The sequence below is a fragment of the Euprymna scolopes genome, chromosome 44 (assembly GCF_053919585.1).
Source record: "Euprymna scolopes isolate OS-2025 chromosome 44, ASM5391958v1, whole genome shotgun sequence".
Classification (NCBI taxonomy): Eukaryota; Metazoa; Mollusca; class Cephalopoda; order Sepiida; family Sepiolidae; genus Euprymna; species Euprymna scolopes.
Genome location: NC_136525.1, coordinates 52065356 through 52083357, shown reverse-complemented (window position 1 = coordinate 52083357; position 18002 = coordinate 52065356). Strand labels below are relative to the sequence as shown.

Here is an 18002-nt window from a genome sequence, read left to right as displayed (position 1 = left end):
ACTGCTAGATTCTGGAATTCTCTCCAGTTTCCTTGACTGTACTAACCTGCATAAATTTAAATGTAACGTTAATAAAGTTTGTCGTCTAACTCCCTACAATTCTTTGTTAGACAAAATGGTGGAACTCTGCAGCACATCATCCAACCCAATCGTGTATTTTCGAACAAAAGCATTATGTACTTACGTGTCATGTCGAAATCAGTATAAGACATTCTAGAGCTAATTTTTGGAATGGGGGGGGGGAAGAGAGAGAGAGAGAGAGAGAGAGAGAGAGAGAGAGAGAGAGAGAGAGAGAGAAGGGCATAGCATTATTGAGAACAAGCAAAATGGCTGACTTGAAAGCAATTATCTCCAACTGATTCCAAGCATCTAAAGGGTTAATTTATAGTAAAATTGCTACTTCGAAAATTCGTTTTTACTGGACAATTTTTTGTAATTTTTTTGAATTTATACTAATTTTGGCAGGACACTTAAGTACGTAAGAATTTTTTCCCCATCTGAAACGCACTTTTTCAAAGATGGTGAAATTGCACCGATAACATCTCAAATATTAATTCTTGTGGGGGACATCAAACTAAAAACCGACTTACTTGTGTGGTACTTCCATTCCTCCATCAACGGCTCCTTTCATGGCACCAAAAACACGGGCTCCGGTTGTGGTACGGCTGAGACCAACATCAAGAAAAGCACGGAAAGCTCGCGGTTTACCCCGAATGTTTTCAACGTTGTATTCTTCTCCAGTAACATCTAAGCAGCCTTCGTAGATTGTGTCCAACTTAAATTTCTTCAGGATCTGAAACGTACAAAGCAAAAAATAAGTTTTCCGTAATCAAATTCACGGAGGAAAGCTTTCTTGTTTTGTTTTTACACAGAGACAGAAAATGCTGCCATTTTGAATTACAAAAATGCATGGAACCCACATTCTTGATTTACAGAAAGATCCGTGATGATACCACCCTCTCCTGGGGGATCAGAAGGGTGGAAGCGTATATTGACAAGAAACTGTTCCGATTGGCTGTTTATCAGCACACTCAATACTTCATCATTTATAATTAAATTATCATTCATATCTGGACATTCGTGTTTCATGCTTAAGCAATCATCAGTGTAGGACAACAATTTCTACCAGTCATGAGATTCCATTTGCAGAGTGTCTACATCAGAGCCACTAAACAATTATGGAAATGAAGAACTACTAAACGCCAAATTTGAGCGAATGCATTAGACAATCTAGAGTGTTCAAAAGAGCCCAAGTCGTGAACATTGAATAAAAGCTAGTTTACTGCACATTAGTTACAGACAGTGCCCATCCTTAAGTATTCTGAAAGGGGCTTGATAATTATAATTAAGTAATTATTTATTGTCACCTACAGACACTCGTGTTTCATGCTTAAGCAATCATCAGTATAGAGTAACAATTCCTGCCGGTCATGAGATTCTATCTTTTGCTCCAGCAAAAAATACACGAGGGGGAATGGGTAGAAGCACAATCCATTGGGTAGTAATTTGAGACAGAAAGAAATAAGGAAACCTCTTAAAATGAAAATGATACAAGGAAAGGGGACAGCCTTTCCTTGTAAATAAGAAGGTGAAAATGAGATGAGGATAAGCCGAGACTTGAACCCTGTACGCAAGGTTAAGAATTGGAATGTTAGAATTTAGTTAAATTCGGTTAGAATAGTTAGATATTGTTTATATCGTAAAAAGAATCGATTGTTCATTCTTTTAGAAAACTGAATATTAAAAATGTCAGCTAAAGAATGAACAATACAAATTAAAAATATATTGTAAAAAAAATAGGTTAGAATTATATGTTGAGAATTCTTTTGTTGTTAAAAGTGTGTTTGGAAAAACGTGTGCATAGCCACGTGAATTGGTCACGTTTGGGAAACACTATTCTGACGTCATAGACGACGGGGGATTCTCAATATAGGAGCTGGAGGAAGTCAGCAGAAGAGGAGAGGTGAGTTGGATCGTCCTTTGGAAACGAAAGGAAGAACATTAAACCAAGAAGCACAATCCATGCAGTAGTAATTTTGAGAAAAAATAAAATAAAATAAAAACATGCAACCGCCCCCCCCCTTTTCATTGAACCCCCAAAATAAGGGGGAAAAGAAAAAACACTTACTCTTCTTGCGAGAAGAAGTCCAGTGCAGTATGCGGCAGCGTAGTTTGTCAGCCCGACCTTGATGCCGTATTTAGGAAGTTCATGAGCATAAGCAGCAGCTACGATCACATCTCCCTCGATACGGGCATACGCTATCTGGAAGAGAAAAATGGAGACATTATGGTTTGCACCAATACAAATATAAAACATCTCGATCAGTAAAGTTAAAATAAAATCTCGTGGAAATAGAATGATGGCTTTCCTTTTCTCCAAATATTTGTTAATCTTTGCACGATAGAATACACACAGGTTTGTTTATTATGCATGGAAAGAAAGAAAAAAAAAAAAAAAAAAAAAAAAAAAAAAAAAGTGAACGTATATTCTAAATAAATACAAATATTTTCTCCATTGATCTTAACTATATTAGCATCAAAACATGTACACAATTTTACGATACAACGCAAGATTTTGAAATAACCGTATATATAATAATCAGCAAACGGTTCTAATCAATCAATATTCTGTAATATGCCATTTTAATTTTGTATTGTCATACTTAATACATTATAGCTATTTTTGTACATAATAAAAATAGGTTGCTGGTTTGCAACATTCACAGCAAGAACTTTCAATACATATGCAGAAAAAAATTTGTTTTAAGCAAAATTTGCCATTGTTGGTAATAAAATAAATATTCATTGATTTTAATCAACTACTAAAACTAAAATCAATAGAGCATCCATAACAAATGTATTTTTATGTTTTCGATGGATGGGTTATTTAACCAGCATATCAACCTTTGTGGGTCATTTAATGCTGAGGAGGTTATTTTGTTTTGCTTGTTTGATGTTTATTAGGTATTTGATTTTGCTGGAAAGGTTGTTTGGTTGTATTTTGTTTGTTGTTTATTAGGGTTTTAGATTTTGTTATATACTGTTGTTTCTCTTAGGAATTTCAAGATATTGCCAGGGTCCACTCCGTGAAAAAGATCTTTTAGACTACCTTCACGGTAGTACCTCATTTGTATCTGCTGGAGATCCACGCAGTCGATCAGGATATGTTTCACCGTGTAAAGCTCATGACATGACAAACAGAATGGGGCCTTTTCGCCTTTTAACAGGTACGAGTGAGTGATCCTGGTGTGTCCTATTTGAAGTCTTGTCATTATTGTTTCTTCTCTTCTTGTCTTTTCCCAGCCAGAGGTCCCACCCTCCGTTCTTTTCTTGAGGTTGGGCTTCACCTGCTGGAGCTTGTTATTCTTGCAGGCATTCCATGACTCCTGCCACCTGGAAGTGATGTATTTGTTGATTAGGGGTTTGTAATCAGTGTGAGGTACTTTTGTATTGCTGATATTCATTTTTAAAGATTTTTTTTGCTGCTGTATCAGCTTTTTCGTTGCCTTTGAGTCCTATGTGGCTGGGAATCCAACAGAATACGACGTCAGTGTTTTTGGAAAGGGGCGTGATTCTTTCCAGGAGGTTTATGATTAAGGGGTTGTTCAAGTTTTTGTTATTTAATGACGTTAAGACCGAAATTGAATCAGATAATGTTAAGTATTCGTTTGACTTGGTTTTTTGGATGATGTCTAAAGCTAGGTCTATGGCTGTTGATTCAGCACTAAAAATTGAGGAGACGTTTTTGTAGTATAATGTTGTTAGATATGGCTGCACTTCCAGCTTTGTTTAGTTCTTTGAAGCATCTGTGTAGATGCGTGTCTAGTTTTGATATTGTTCTAATATATTATTGAAGTTATTTGTATAAGTTAGGGGATGTGTGTTGGATTTAGGAGATTTTGTTACATTATCGAGTTTTAAATTTACCGATAGCTGTTTAATTAGCCAAGGTTGATATTTTGGTTTGAGGGAAACCTGAATTTCTGTGGTATCTATTTGGGCTTCTGTAAGAAGGTCTTTTATACGTAGGCTGTATGGTTTAATAATATTTTCTCTCCCATTGAAGAAGTTTGTGTGTTGTGGGTGGAAAACAATTGTTTGCAGGGTTTGATGGACATGATGAAAGTTTTAGGCAGTATCGAAGTGCTAGTTTCCCCCGTCTAAGTGTCAGTGGAGGTTCGTTAGACTCGGTGTATAGGCTTTCCAGTGGTGAAGGCTCTGAGAGCCAGTCTTAAACCTTGGTGGTGCATTGTGTTTAGTTCTTTTATATATGATTCTCTGATTGCCCCATATATGAAACATCCATAATCCAGCTTTGATCTAATTAAGAAACGGTATAGTTTAAGTAGTGTAGTTTTGTCAGCGCCCCAGTCAGTGTGGGTCAGGACTAATGGCCTTGTGACATTTTGTTTTTAGCTTTTTTTATGTGAGGTATGAAGGTCAATTTCCTGTCGTATATTACGCCCAAGTACGTGTGTTGTTCAACGACAGGGATGATATTGTTACCCAGTTTTAGGATGGGATCATGGTGAATTCTTTCGTTTACAGAAATGGACGCATTTTGTTTTTTCTTTTGAGAATATAAAACCATTTTTTGTGGCCCATTCGTTTATTTTATTTAGACAAGGTTGCAGTTTTCGTTCAGCTGTGGTTATGTATTTTGATCGGTAGCAGATGAGCAAGTCATCCACGTATAGGGTACAGTTAGTACCAGGGTTTATGTTTTCAATGATTTTATTTATATTTATGTTGAAAAGGGTGACGCAAAAGATGCTACCCTGAGGTACCCCATTTCTTGTTCTTTTAGGGCTGAGAGTGTGTTGCCTAGTCTTATTTAAGAGATTGCAAATGAATTCTGGCATTCTGCCCCTAAATCCAAGTTCCAAGTAGTGTCATATGCTTTTTTCTAGGCCGAAAAAGATTATTAGGTGTTCTTTTCTGGCAAAAGCTTCTCTTATGAATGTTTCTAATCTGATTAGGTGGTCGATGGGGCTTCTATTTTTACTGAAGCCTGATTGATATTCTGTTATCAGGTTTTTGCTTTCAAGATACCATGTTAGTCTTTCATTGACCATCCTTTCGAAGTTCTTGCATACGCAGCTGGTGATGGCAATGGGTCGGTAATTTGTTGGATCTGAATGGTCTCTTTTTGGTTTAGGTATTGGAATTACTATGGCTTCTTTCCAGTTTTTGGGGATGTTATTGTTCATCCATATGTTGTATATTTGTAGAAGGTAGTTGAGAGATGGTTTTGGTAAGTTTTTTAGAAATTGGTAGTGGATTTCGTCAGGGCCTACTGCTGTATCATGAGATTTTTGGATTGCCTCTTTAATTCTGTTCTGTTGAATGGTTGGTTATAATGTTCTCCGTTTTTGTTATTGCAAGTAAGGTGTTTGATTGGGTCTTTATTGTTTTTCCCAGATATTTTTCTTACTATCACCCATACTTTTTTATTTTGGTGTTCTCATTTTTGATAAAAAGTTTTTCCAGGTGTTCCTTTTTGATTTTTTGATGAGAAGTTTATGGAAAATTGTTCAGTTTGCAATATTTTCTTTGTTAGTAATTTTTATGTTATTGCAAGTAAGGTGTTTGATTGGGTTTTTATTGTTTTTCCCAACCATCTCCCATACTTTTTGATTTTGGTGTTCTCATTTATTTTTGATAAAGTTTTTCCAGGTGTTCCTTTTTGCTTCTTTGATTTTTCTTGCTTTTGCTCTGCTGTTTTTAAATTGATCTACGTTTTCCTTAGTTGGATTCTTTTTAAATTTTCTTAGTTTGTCACGTCGCATTCTCACTGCTCCCTGGCATTCTTTGTTATACCATGGTTTGTTGACTTTTGTAGGGGGAGAACTTTTTGGTATGTTTTCTTTTGCAATGGAAAGGAGTGTATAGTTGAAATATATGTGATCCTCAGTCTGGGTGTTTGCTTCTGGTATCAGTCTAGATTTGCAGGAGTTTTGGAATTTTTTCAGTTTGCTTTTTTAAATTCCAACGGGAAGGTTATTCGTCTGGTTCTGGGTTTTTGTTTTCTAGTATAATTGGGTAGTGGTCGCTTCCGCATGTATCATCATGTTTTCCAGTTGTAGTCCATAAATAGAGTTGGGTCGTAAATTGCTAAATCAATAGCTGAGAGAGTGCCTGTTGCTGGGTGTAGGTATGTATTTTCTTTGGTGTTGAGTAGGCATAATTGATTTTGGTTAAGTAGTGTTTCGATTATCTCACGTTTGTCATTTCTTGTACCACCCCATATTTTGTTGTGGCCGTTTAGGTTTTGGTAGTTGTTGGATAAGGGCATTTAGTTCAGTTTCTTTTATTCTTTCACTTGTTGGGATGTATAATGAACAGAATGTTATTGTTTTATGGAATGTTGCGGTTATTGCATGTTTGTTTTTAGGTTTATTTCACTGTGTGGGATGTTTTTGTTTATAAGTAGTGATGATCTATGTTTGAATTCTTGTTTATGTAGTTATATGAGCAGTAGTGTTTTATATTGTATTATCTTCTTTTAGGTGGGTTTCTTGTAGGGCAATTATAGCAGGGCAGAAAGTTTTTATAAGGAGTAATATTTCTTCAAAGTTGGGTTTTGTTTCATTGAAGCCAGGGTTTGTCTTTTTCTGGTTTTGGACCGTTGGTGTTTATGTCACCCTCCATAGTTTCGAGCTTCAGATCGCGAATGGGGTTCACGGTGGGTGGTGGGGTCCTGATCTAGAGGTTGAGCGGGATCTGTTTATTTTGCTGTTATTAGTAGAGTTCTTGTGGGGTTAATTTGGGGTCTGTTTATCTTTTATTTTTTGTCGTAGGGGTTGTTTCTATGGATGCTGTTTGGAGTTTAATAGGTTTTTGTGGTAGAGTCTTAGTTTGGGGGCTTTGTTTTATTTTGGTTATATTCTTTAAAAAATCTTTACTTTCTGTGATGGTTTGTTTCATGGTTTTTGTAAGTCTTCTATTAGTTCTCTTATTTCGTTGAGTAATTTCATGAATACTTCAATTTGGGGGTTTGAGGGATTTGTTTTTGTTATATTATTATTTGATTCAAGGTTAGGCATTCGCTCCAACAGCAACAGGGATACACGGGAGGTATACTCATCTCGTTGGTGGACATAAGCAGCTGTAGTTCGCCCATTTTTACTAAAATTTTTTTTCAAAAGCTTCTTTTTAATAAGAATATTTATTTTTCAGCCGTGATAAGTCCATTTGTCCAGCGAGTTGATTGACCCATGAGCCACCGCTTTCTAAATGTTTAGGAAAACATCTGCAACGTTTAACATGTTTTTGTGGTAATCAGGGAAAAGCCTAACTCTAAAGTTGAATATTTAGAGATTTATAAAGAATTGGAATCTGGAAAAATATTGGAATCATCTCATCACTATTGAATATATATTAGTGTTGGGACGATCAATCGGAATTGAAAAATAGAACTTTTTTGGGATACCGAAATCGGGGGGGGGGGGGGGGGGGGGACACAACAACAACAACAACGCTTCCTTTGTTTTTTTTTTTTTTGTTTTTTTTTTTTAATTTAATTTTGTTTAAAAACCAAATCTTCACTACTGGCAGTAATGATAAAATAAATTTTTATTAGATTTTTAAAATACCAGTTCAATGAAATCTAAAGATTAAATCTAACGAGTGTATTTTTCACATTTGAGAAAAAATCTGCCCTTTAACCACCTTTTACCATGATCATGGGGGGGGGGGGGGGGAGGGAAATCACTTTATAGTAAAATATTTACATTTATAAAGAATCACAAAAAATATTGGAACCATCGCATCTTCTTTTATATAAAGGGCAAAATGGGTGCAAATGTTTGTGTATGTCCACGAAAGGCCATTTGCATCAGGGTTCTTACATAGGTTAGATTCCAGGAACTTCCCAGATCGTAATATCTCAGATTTGCAAACGGACATTGTATTTTTTTTTTTTTTTTTTTTATCAAGTTTTAAAAAAATTCCCACCGTATCGTTGTCTACAGTGTTTGTTTGCCTTTTTCACATAAAGCAAAACTATTCAAACACAACCGCCAGCACCTGGCCTTCGCCCGGGTAGTATCTGTTATGTAATTGGTCCTTTGTCACTGTAGAGGAAACCCTTCATACTAAGACAATTTCTATTTATTTGGATACTGCCCAGAGTGTCCTCTGTTTTTTTTTGTGTCCAATTTGCTTTCATGGGGGGGAAGCAAATAAAATGGCAGAAAGCGGGAAGCTTAACTAGCTTCTGGCCAGATTTAAAAGTAACGCTCATTTCTGTGCGTGCATGACAACTCCTATGACCCTTAAGTTAACTTCCAACTCATTGAATGGTTAACGAGAAAGACTAATTATCCCACGTTTTCGAGCTCGATGCCACCCCTCTCTTTTTATTCAGTCTTTGTGCCAGTATCCTCCACCCGGGCAAAAGTTAATTACCAATTTAACTTGGTATCTTCTTTTCCTCCTTTGCAGTACGGGTTCAAGCCTGCCTGCCACCACCACCACTTTTTTTTTCACTCAACACACTTTAAAACACCCGGGCACCCTCGCAAGTCACTAATATATATATAAAAAAAAAAAAAAGTCTTACCTGGCAAATGATGTCCTTGTTTGTAAAACGGACAATCATGCGATATTTGGGGGTGTTATATTTGTTTTTTTCTTGAACCACAAGACGTTTCCGTGCGAAGTAATCAGTTTTTCCCTCTAGAAAAAAAAAAAAAAAAAAAAAAAAAAAAAAAAGGAAAATTAACTTGAGCATATCTATTAGGACCTTTTAATAAACAAATATGGAACAATCCATTTTATGACTAAGCAGACGTTTAAAATTAAGACGATCAAGGCTCCTTAGTTATCATCCATTAAATTCACAATGATGGCTGTTAGAAGACCCACAACAGCACCACCGAGAGTCTGTATTGGGAAAGAACAATGAAAAGACATTTTCACAGGACTACCAAGAACCGTATTTAAGACAAAAACCTATTGCAGCCGATGCCAGATTCCTGGACGGGGTTCATATAAATTTTTAATGTCCATTTTCCAAGGCCTTCTCCAAACAAAATTTAAGTTTTCAAAACGAAATTTTATATTTAAACAATGATATAATCCACCAAACAACTTAGTAATTGACAACAGGAAAAGTAATTTTCATTATCTTCTGCAGTTTCCTGATAAAGGGACATAACTCCTTGTATCGACAATACCGGAAGTTATGATGCAATTTCAGATGTTTTTTTTTAAATTTTATATTCAATAATATATATATATATATATATATATATATATATATATATATATAAAGCTGAACGTCTGTGTGTGTGTCTAGTCACAAATAGGCTCCTACACAGTTGACCATTATAGAAAACGGATAACAATGATAGAAGATATATCGAGACAGGAATGGGTATGTTTGATCTGGCATAATGATGATTCATTAAAATTTTTTTTTTTTTTTTTGGGGGGGGGGGGGTCATGCCTGGTCCATAAAGTATGGAAATAAAAAATTTAAAAACCTTTACAAGTGTTTTTGATATAGATGTACATAATATTTTGATAAGTATGTTTTAACTTAAATAGGGATGGTATAATAAAATTGTGGGGTCTGCGTTAGTGTCTGGCCTCCATAGAATGGAAATAGGCACAAACTTTAATAAAGACTTTTCATATCTATCTGCATAAGTATACTTTGATAATTATGTTTCAGTTTATCTATTTTATTTTCCCTTTCATCATATTTTGTTTTGGTTTTGATATCCCAAAATCTGAAGCTATCTCTTTACAACCCTTCCTTTTCATAACCTATCATACTTTCATAAATCAGAGTCCATTTTCTATAGGCTGTTTTTGAACCCAGTCAACGACGGGTACTTTTTGTTAATATATATATATATATATATATATATATATATAAAAAATTTAATATGTATTTTGATTTTATTTTTAATATTTCAAATCAAATTTTTTACTGGACATATAGAATTTAAGGATTTTTCAAGATAATAGAAATAAGGGCTTTTCAAGGCAAAAATCAAAATTAAATATTTAAAACCTGTGCAAACCCTACTTTAACATAATTCCAGCCGTGTTGGTGTACAGATGATGAAACATGAAAGGCCATGTGACAAAGAATTGCTCCTAAAACCTTTGGCCAGTCAAATCAGATACCAATCTGAGAGACAATGATCTCATCTCCATGCTGTAAAAACGGCAGAAGACAAAAAATCAGGAGAACCGGCAAGGAGGCACACACAAACTCAAGAGCGGAAGCTTCTCCGTCAAATAAGTCCAGCTGTGCAAGAGTTAATTAAGGGTTTTGTTGGATAGCATCTTTAGCCTCGCTCTAATTGGTACGAGCATGGCTTTGCTAATTCTCTGCTTACAGTATAATCGCCAAAATTAAATTCCCATCAACGTGTTTCTTGACCGTATCTAATGCAAAATGCTGGATTCATTTGACAGAAGCTGCTGATCTTGACCCTTTAGAATGTATCTCACTAGATATGTTCAAGAAACATGTTGACGATAATTTAACTCTGGCGAGGATACTGTAAGCATAGAATTAGTGAAGCAATGCGAGCATCAAGTAATTAAAAAACGGTATTCAACAACAACACCCTCAACTCCAACACAGTGTGATTCAGAGAGATACATTCAAGTTGCAAGTAATTTTGAGAGATTCATCCAACTGCCAAATTTCTTGGTCTAAGCAGAGTTGAAGTTGGCTGGTTTGGTATACTCTACGATTTGTATTTGAGGCTGTCACACACGTTTCTGATGGATGTTCAACCATTGGTTTGAGTTGATGAGGGTTCTACTTCGAGTTGTCACCAAGGGAATGATAAAATTGCTGAACAAACAAACATGTCAGGCATGTGAGGAGGAGGAATTAGACAAATACAGGCCCATAATTCTGCTAAACATAGGTATAATGATTTTGCCAAGATCTTCTCGAACCTATTACAGAATGTTATCGAAGAATTGATCAGACTAGAGCAGAACTATCCTGTGAAGTTTGGGGGGAGGAGGAGGAGGAGAGATTGATTCAGGACAACTTTCATCTTCTAACGAAGATGTCTCATAAATGATAAAATAAGTACCATTTCTTCACCGCCCATCATCCGACACAACCATGCCTTTCAGAGACATCAAAACGCAGAATAATAATCATTTTGTCACCGCAAAGCTGATTTGTCCGTGTGAAATAAAAGGAATATTTTTTTTTTTTTAAAGATCAGCTGTGTTGTGATTTTTTTTTTTTTTTTTTTTTTTTTAAAACTTCTGTCGGTGTGTGCATATATTTTGTACCAGTAAAACAACGTAAATGTGAACATTTCTATAGACTGGCCAAAGCGAATACGTAACAGGATTCTCTTACAAATTCGATATCTCAAAGTATATGAGGTATGGTGGTGAAAGATTCTCATTGAGATGGAAACCATTTTTCATAAAAGACGACCAACAAACCCCATCTGTTCACTTTAGATGACTTTGTACCTAATATATTAAATGTAAAACATTTTTGGATAGAATTTTTTTTGTATTTATTCATTTAGATATATAATAGATGTTTGGGCAATTTGGAATCTTACTCCTTGTTATAAGGGAGTTAATAAAATAGTTAAGTGTTTTTTTTTTTTTCCTCACAATAATTCAAATGTTTAAAAAAAAATTACAATATCGTATTTTACATTAAATAAAGTAGTTGAAAAAAATCATTTAACAAGTCTTGGTAAACTAGATAGAATTATGTCCTTTAGAACTTCTTAATTACTGAAAAAAAAAAAAAAAAAAAAAAAAAAAAAAAAAAAAAAAAATCGACAAAACATTAATTGGAATTAATTAAATCATCTTTGGTGTTTGTCAAGAGAGAGTATCTTTAAATATGTGGTTAAAAAAACAAAAAAAATTGAATTGCCACGTCGAAAATAGTAATATGTAATTTTTATGGAAAATTGGGGGAAACTGCATTTTTCTAGATATGTACACCTTGAAGATTGCGAATACAGGAGACATGCTTATCTTCCTTTTCGACATTTTAACGATGAACAGCCTTTTTAGCAAGAGATTTTTTTTTTTTTTTACTGAAACAATAGCAGTTCTACTCAAATTTTCGTAATTTTTTTTTTTTTTTTTATATATTTCTATTTACTACATGACAATTAAGTGCAAGTACTGCTGCTTTTGCTTAGAACAAGAACAAAAAATTGATCTGTCGACTATTATAATAACCACCATATATTTTTTTTTTACTAGCAGGACCCCTTAACCGGTGTTGCCTAACAAATGTTTTTCTTTTTGAAAGAAATATTGTTCAAGCATTTTACAATTTGTATTTTGCTTTGTGACCTATTTGCGTAAAAAAAAAAAAAAAAAAAAAAAAAAATCATTTAACGTTAGTTATTACCTGTGCAGAAAAAAAATGAAGCAGTCCCCCCATTAAAAAAAAAAAAAAAAAAAAAAAATCCCAAAAATAGCATCTTGCGAGCGCAAAAATAAAAATTTACGCCAGGCTCGAATGCTAAGAGGAAAAGGAGGTAAAGAAAAAACACTTCAGTTGCCTTGGCCATGATGAACTTATATTACAGGCCTTAACACCTTTAAAACATATCGGGAGGTGTGAATGACTTTGCGACCCAAGTAAAATGAGTGGAAAACTTTAGGACAGTTACTATGACGACGACGCTCCTCTCCCTATCTATCTGCATATATTTGCTGCCATCGTTGCTTGCTCTGTTATGCAGGAAAAAAACTAATAAACATTATTATAGTAAACAAAGTGTTATATTGGGAAGGGAGGGAGGGGGGGTTTAGGTTAAAATGATTACAGGTTGTAGAAAGAGCAGCCATGTTTGTTAAGGTCTAGTGTTTGCGTTTAAGATGTGTATTCCTGAATAAGAGATTTTTTAAAACTCGCAGCCAAGGAGAATTGCTGGAACTGAATGAGGAAGAAATTATTTTTGTAAAGAGGAACAGGAAAAGTAATGGTTTGTGTAGGAGTTTATGAGCCAGTTACGAAGGTAGACAGGGTGGTATATGTATAGTGTGTATATTAGTTCCTGGTGTTGACTGGTGGTGGTATGAGAAATTTAGATTTAGAGAGAAAAGTAGTAACTACTTCCTCTAAAGAGGTTGGCGACCATGATGACGTTTCTCCTAAGATGTAATGTATGATTTTATCATAACGAATGTATATAAAACGGCGTTATAAAGTTACATAAACGGTAAATAATAATTTAGACACTATAATGTGGCAGCTATTATTGCAAACCTATGGTAATTTGGTCCAGCATATAATCACGTTGACACACCGGTTCCCGTCAGATCACCAAAGTTAAGCAATGTTGAGCCTGGTCATTACTAAAATGGGTGACCACTTTGGGAATACCAGGTGCTGTATGTAGGAGGACCTCGACACCTCCCTGCAGAAAGTTGCAAAAACCTAACGGGGGATATACATGCGACTGGGGACCGCTTGTGAATTTCATACTACCATTTAACTTCTTCCTTTGGAGGAAGTCGGTTAAACCCTGGATAGGGTTGGTGCTGACCGCATCTAGCAGTGTCAGAAATTTTGTGAAAATAGTGAATAATTCCACCCCATCTTTCCAAGCTTATAACGCCTCGAAAAATGTAATTCAAGCCCTAATTTTTTTTTTCAATTAAAGGAGCAAGGACTAAGGTTTTATTTAAAAAAAAAAAAAAAAAAAAAATGTGTTTTTTTTAAAAAAAAAAAGGTTTTAAACTTCGGACTTTACAGGTAAATTTCTAAAAAACACTCCTTTATTTTTGTTTTAAATTTGAATATATTATTTATTGACCTTTTCTCTTCAATTTGTGATATATAAAACTATTCAACATAAATTAATTATTTACTTTTTAAGAGAAACTTGAAAATGTGTGACACTTACACAAGGGGGGGGGGGGGGCATGAATTAAAAAAAAAAAAAAAAGTTTGTCTAAAATATTATATTTAGTTTATTGGAAAGAACATAAAATTTCACATTGACCCTGAAAATATCGTAAAAATAGAATCAATAGAAAAATTTGGATAGATTTTTAAAGTTTAAAAATTGAAAAATATTGAGTTCGGAAAATTCATTACTGTTTAAAAAAAAAAAAAATTTCTATTACTTTTAAAACAACTGTTATAGTTTATTTTGGAAGTATAATCCATAAAAAAAATAAATAACCCACTTTTAACAGAGAAATTACTAGATTTTTATATTTTATTCGCAGTTTCGTGTTAGGGGTGTCAAAAATTCCTACAAAAATTCTGATACAGCTACCGCATCACACACAAACCTATGGTAATTTAGTCTAGAGGGAAATTTCCGCAATCAAAATATAGAAATGGAGATAAAAAGTCTATTCAAACAAGTCACTCACCTCTCCTCCTCCTGAACTTCACTTGGAATCGCTTGAAGTAAGCTTTATTTTTCACAACTTTCACAAACCCCTAAAATAAAAAATAAAAAAATAAAAAAAGTGAGTTATATAAACAACCAATAAAAACGTTTTTTCTTTTTGCTATGAGATATAAATTTGTGTTCCAACTTAGTCCATGTTACGTTTTTTTTTGTTCGAACTTAGGATCAGTGATAAATTTTTATGCTTGATAAAATAAACTTTACATCGGCGAGATATATATATATATATATATATATATATATATATATATATATATATATATATAAAAAGTCGTTTTAAGCAAAAAACATTACATACTAGAAACCCACCGAATATATGAGTGAGTTTCTAACAGTATTTTCTATAGCTTTTTATTTTTAACTCATTTTCCCAAACTTACCGTGTTCGAGAGAGTCGCGGGCACCATTTTACATTTTCTAATACGTCGGTAAACATTGTATGTTTTACGAGCTGAATAAACATGTTACATTAAAAACATATCCATTTATGTAGAAAAGTAATCTTGACTTTCATAACATTTCTAATATATTTGTTGACAACTTTTTCGAAGTAAAACAAACCCATTTACTTGCTACATATAACACCTTTCTAAAAACATGACACGTGGTCTTATATATTTATGAATAGTGAAACCAATTTTAAGTTTTCGTGTACTTTTTTTTTTTACTTATATTGTTATTGGCGGATCTTTAGAAAATTGCACCCCCCCTCGAAATTCCACAATTTATATACGTTTTTTGTGACCATCTCGGAGAACAATATTGCGACTCACGGTAATTATTCCAGTCTAAAAAAAAAAAAAAGGGGGGGGGGTTACTTTGTTAACTCCCTTCCACCCTCCTCTATCTGATCTATTTCATTCGCGTCGTCTCGCTCGAATCAAAACTAAGAAAATGCCCACTCCAAGAATGGACCTTCTGCAAAATTTTACGAAAAATAATGTCACGGTATCTAAGGCATACGAAATAGGCTTTCGAAATAAACACCCAACGGTACTTGTACAGTTTGATAAAGACAAAAAACTGAAAACATCGAAAAGTTATATTGTACATATCCATTTTGGACTGAAGTTCCCCGAAAAATAATTTCACTTTTTTTCACACAACGGAAAAACACTTTTTAACAGCGCGCTGCTGAAGGTAACCATGTTTGGATTTTTAGAATAGAACACGCTACGGGGAGATAACTCGGTCTAAAACGCCGACACCCCCTCCCCATCTTAACAGCTTTTCTCAAAAATCGAAACATCGCTAACTTTTGATCGGTATAACTTTTTAGATTAGGTCCACCCCCACAATTTTCTTTTAAATTACTTTTATAGGTTTTCGACTATGCTGAATACGGAAATCGCATTGAAATTTTGCAGAAATAAGTACTTATGCATTGTATTCTTTGGCGGCTATCTTTGTTCCGCTCGTACATGCACAAAAAAGATTGCCGCTAAAGAATATAATGCATAATGCAACTTTATATCTCAATAACTACTTACTTCTGCAAAATTTTAATGCGATTTCCGTATTCAGCATAGTTGAAAACCTATAAAACTCGTCATTTAGAAGAAAATTGTGGAGGTGGACCTAATCTAAAAATTTACCGGGTTTGTATTACTGTACACATAGATTCGAAAAAGTTGTCAAAAACAAATATATAACAAATAAATGTTATGAAAGGCAAGATAAGTTACTTTTCTACCAAACTGGATATATTTTTTGTGTTTTTATTCAATGTAACATGTTTATTCAGCTCGAAAAACCTGCAGTGTTTACCGATGTACCTATTTACTATGCCTCCCCACGGGACAGAGTTAGACACCAGGGTCGTTTTTTAACGTGGAGAACGAAAATTCAAGATGGCGTCTGACTCTCTTTAACACGGTAAGTTTGAGAAAAGGTGTTATAAATAAAAAACTAGACAAAATACTATTAAAAACCCGCCGAATATATGTCAACCTATGTCACGGTAACATATATTGAGCAAGTTTTTAACAATATTTTATCCGGTTTTTTATTTATAACACCTTTTGCCAAACTTACCGTGTTAAAGAGAGAGAGTCAGACGCCATCTTGAATTTTCCAATACATCGGTAAACACTGTATGGTTTTCGAGCTGAATAAACATGTTACATTGAATAAAAACACGAAAAATATATCCAGTTTGGTAGAAAAGTAACTTATCTTGCCTTTGATAACATTTGTTATATATTTGTTTTTTTTGACAACTTTTTCGAATCTATGTGTACAGTAATACAAACCCAATTTACCTTTTCATTTTTCAATGTCTTGATTAAACTGTACCAGTATCTATCCAACCTCGGATTCTGATGACAGGTGCCCGAAAAAAAAAAAAAAAAAAAAAAAAAAAAGGCCATCTCCATTTTCGGCGAATAAACTGTCGTAGTAGTTTTATACTCGATAAATTTTCGTAATTTTTGGATATATTACTATTTTCGACATGGGTGCTAATGCACTTCTTACTGATCCGCGCTATTTTTTTTTTTTTTTTTTTTTTTTTTTTAAATCGCATTTCCAAGTTTAAAGTTTGGATTTTTTTTTTTTTATTCAATTGTAAGGTTGAAGTACAGAGGTACAAAGCACCCTCCTCATGTTAAGAATGGCTTTTTAAATAACGTTATTATTTACGTCCGGATCATTCTCTGCACTAATACCTCAACATGAAAATAAAGTAGTCGTTTTTGCTTCAAAACATTTTAAAAATGGATTTGTTGACTCTTAGTAGTTCTTATATTAAAGCCTTCATTTTGCGATGTTTTACTTAATTCACCGATCAACATTTTGGCAGCAATGTGTTTGTTACGTGGCCATGTTTTTTTTTTGTGCTCGTGTATCGCTCAACATTACGAGTAGAATAAACATTTTTCATTAAATGAAAACACTCCGAACGTATCCCGCTAGGTAAAAGAGAAACTTATTTTGCCTTCGGTAACATTTATTTACGATTTGATCTTTGACAACTTCTCCGAATCGTTTGTGCTACTAAAACGATTCGAAAATTACTAGGCGCCACATGAAAGCACAAAATTGATATATATTGACAAAATAAAATACATTCGTTATATTTGTTTTATTAATAAAAATAAGACTGAAATTTGAATTTTTTTTTTTTTTTAATTGTCTACCATAAAAAAAGATGCGACAAAAAAAAAAAATCGTCCAATTAAAACATGTTTATAAAAAAATCTGGAAAAGGATTATTTTAAGAAAAGACAAACATCGGACCAAACATGTGCGTAGATGAATAGTCTGCTCATAAAAATTACATCGACCTAAAATATAATCTAAATATCAGCCATCGGCCATTAAACTTAACTTCTAGTGAAAAATTAAACCCTAAATTTAATAAATACACATTTATTAACAAAAAATAACTTACCATTGTGAGATAATTTCACGTTTAAAGTCAGAGACTTCTGGATAGCATCGGCTAGGGGATGACACACAGTCTAAAAAGGAAGTGACATGCGGTTTACTTCCGGAACTGAACCGGACCGGAAGTATATTAAAATATTTATTTTACAAATTAAAAAAATATTTAAATGTATGTGTTTTTATTATATTATATATTGAAATAAGAATATTTAT

General features: G+C 33.8%; 1 protein-coding gene across 1 annotated transcript in view; it reads right to left on the bottom strand.

Annotated features, from left to right (window-relative positions):
- LOC145268611 (large ribosomal subunit protein uL18-like) overlaps nt 1–17941 on the bottom strand; it is a 22415-nt gene extending 4474 nt beyond the window's left edge. Inside the window, exons 1-5 of the mRNA XM_080124067.1 lie at nt 17794–17941; nt 14362–14431; nt 8564–8679; nt 2129–2263; nt 591–793 (exon numbers count right to left, since the gene is read on the bottom strand). Of these exons, the coding sequence (XP_079980193.1) occupies nt 591–793; nt 2129–2263; nt 8564–8679; nt 14362–14431; nt 17794–17796 (527 nt within the window). The 5' untranslated portion in view covers nt 17797–17941. The remainder of the gene's footprint in view (nt 1–590; nt 794–2128; nt 2264–8563; nt 8680–14361; nt 14432–17793) is intronic.
- Between the last annotated feature and the right edge of the window lie 61 nt (nt 17942–18002).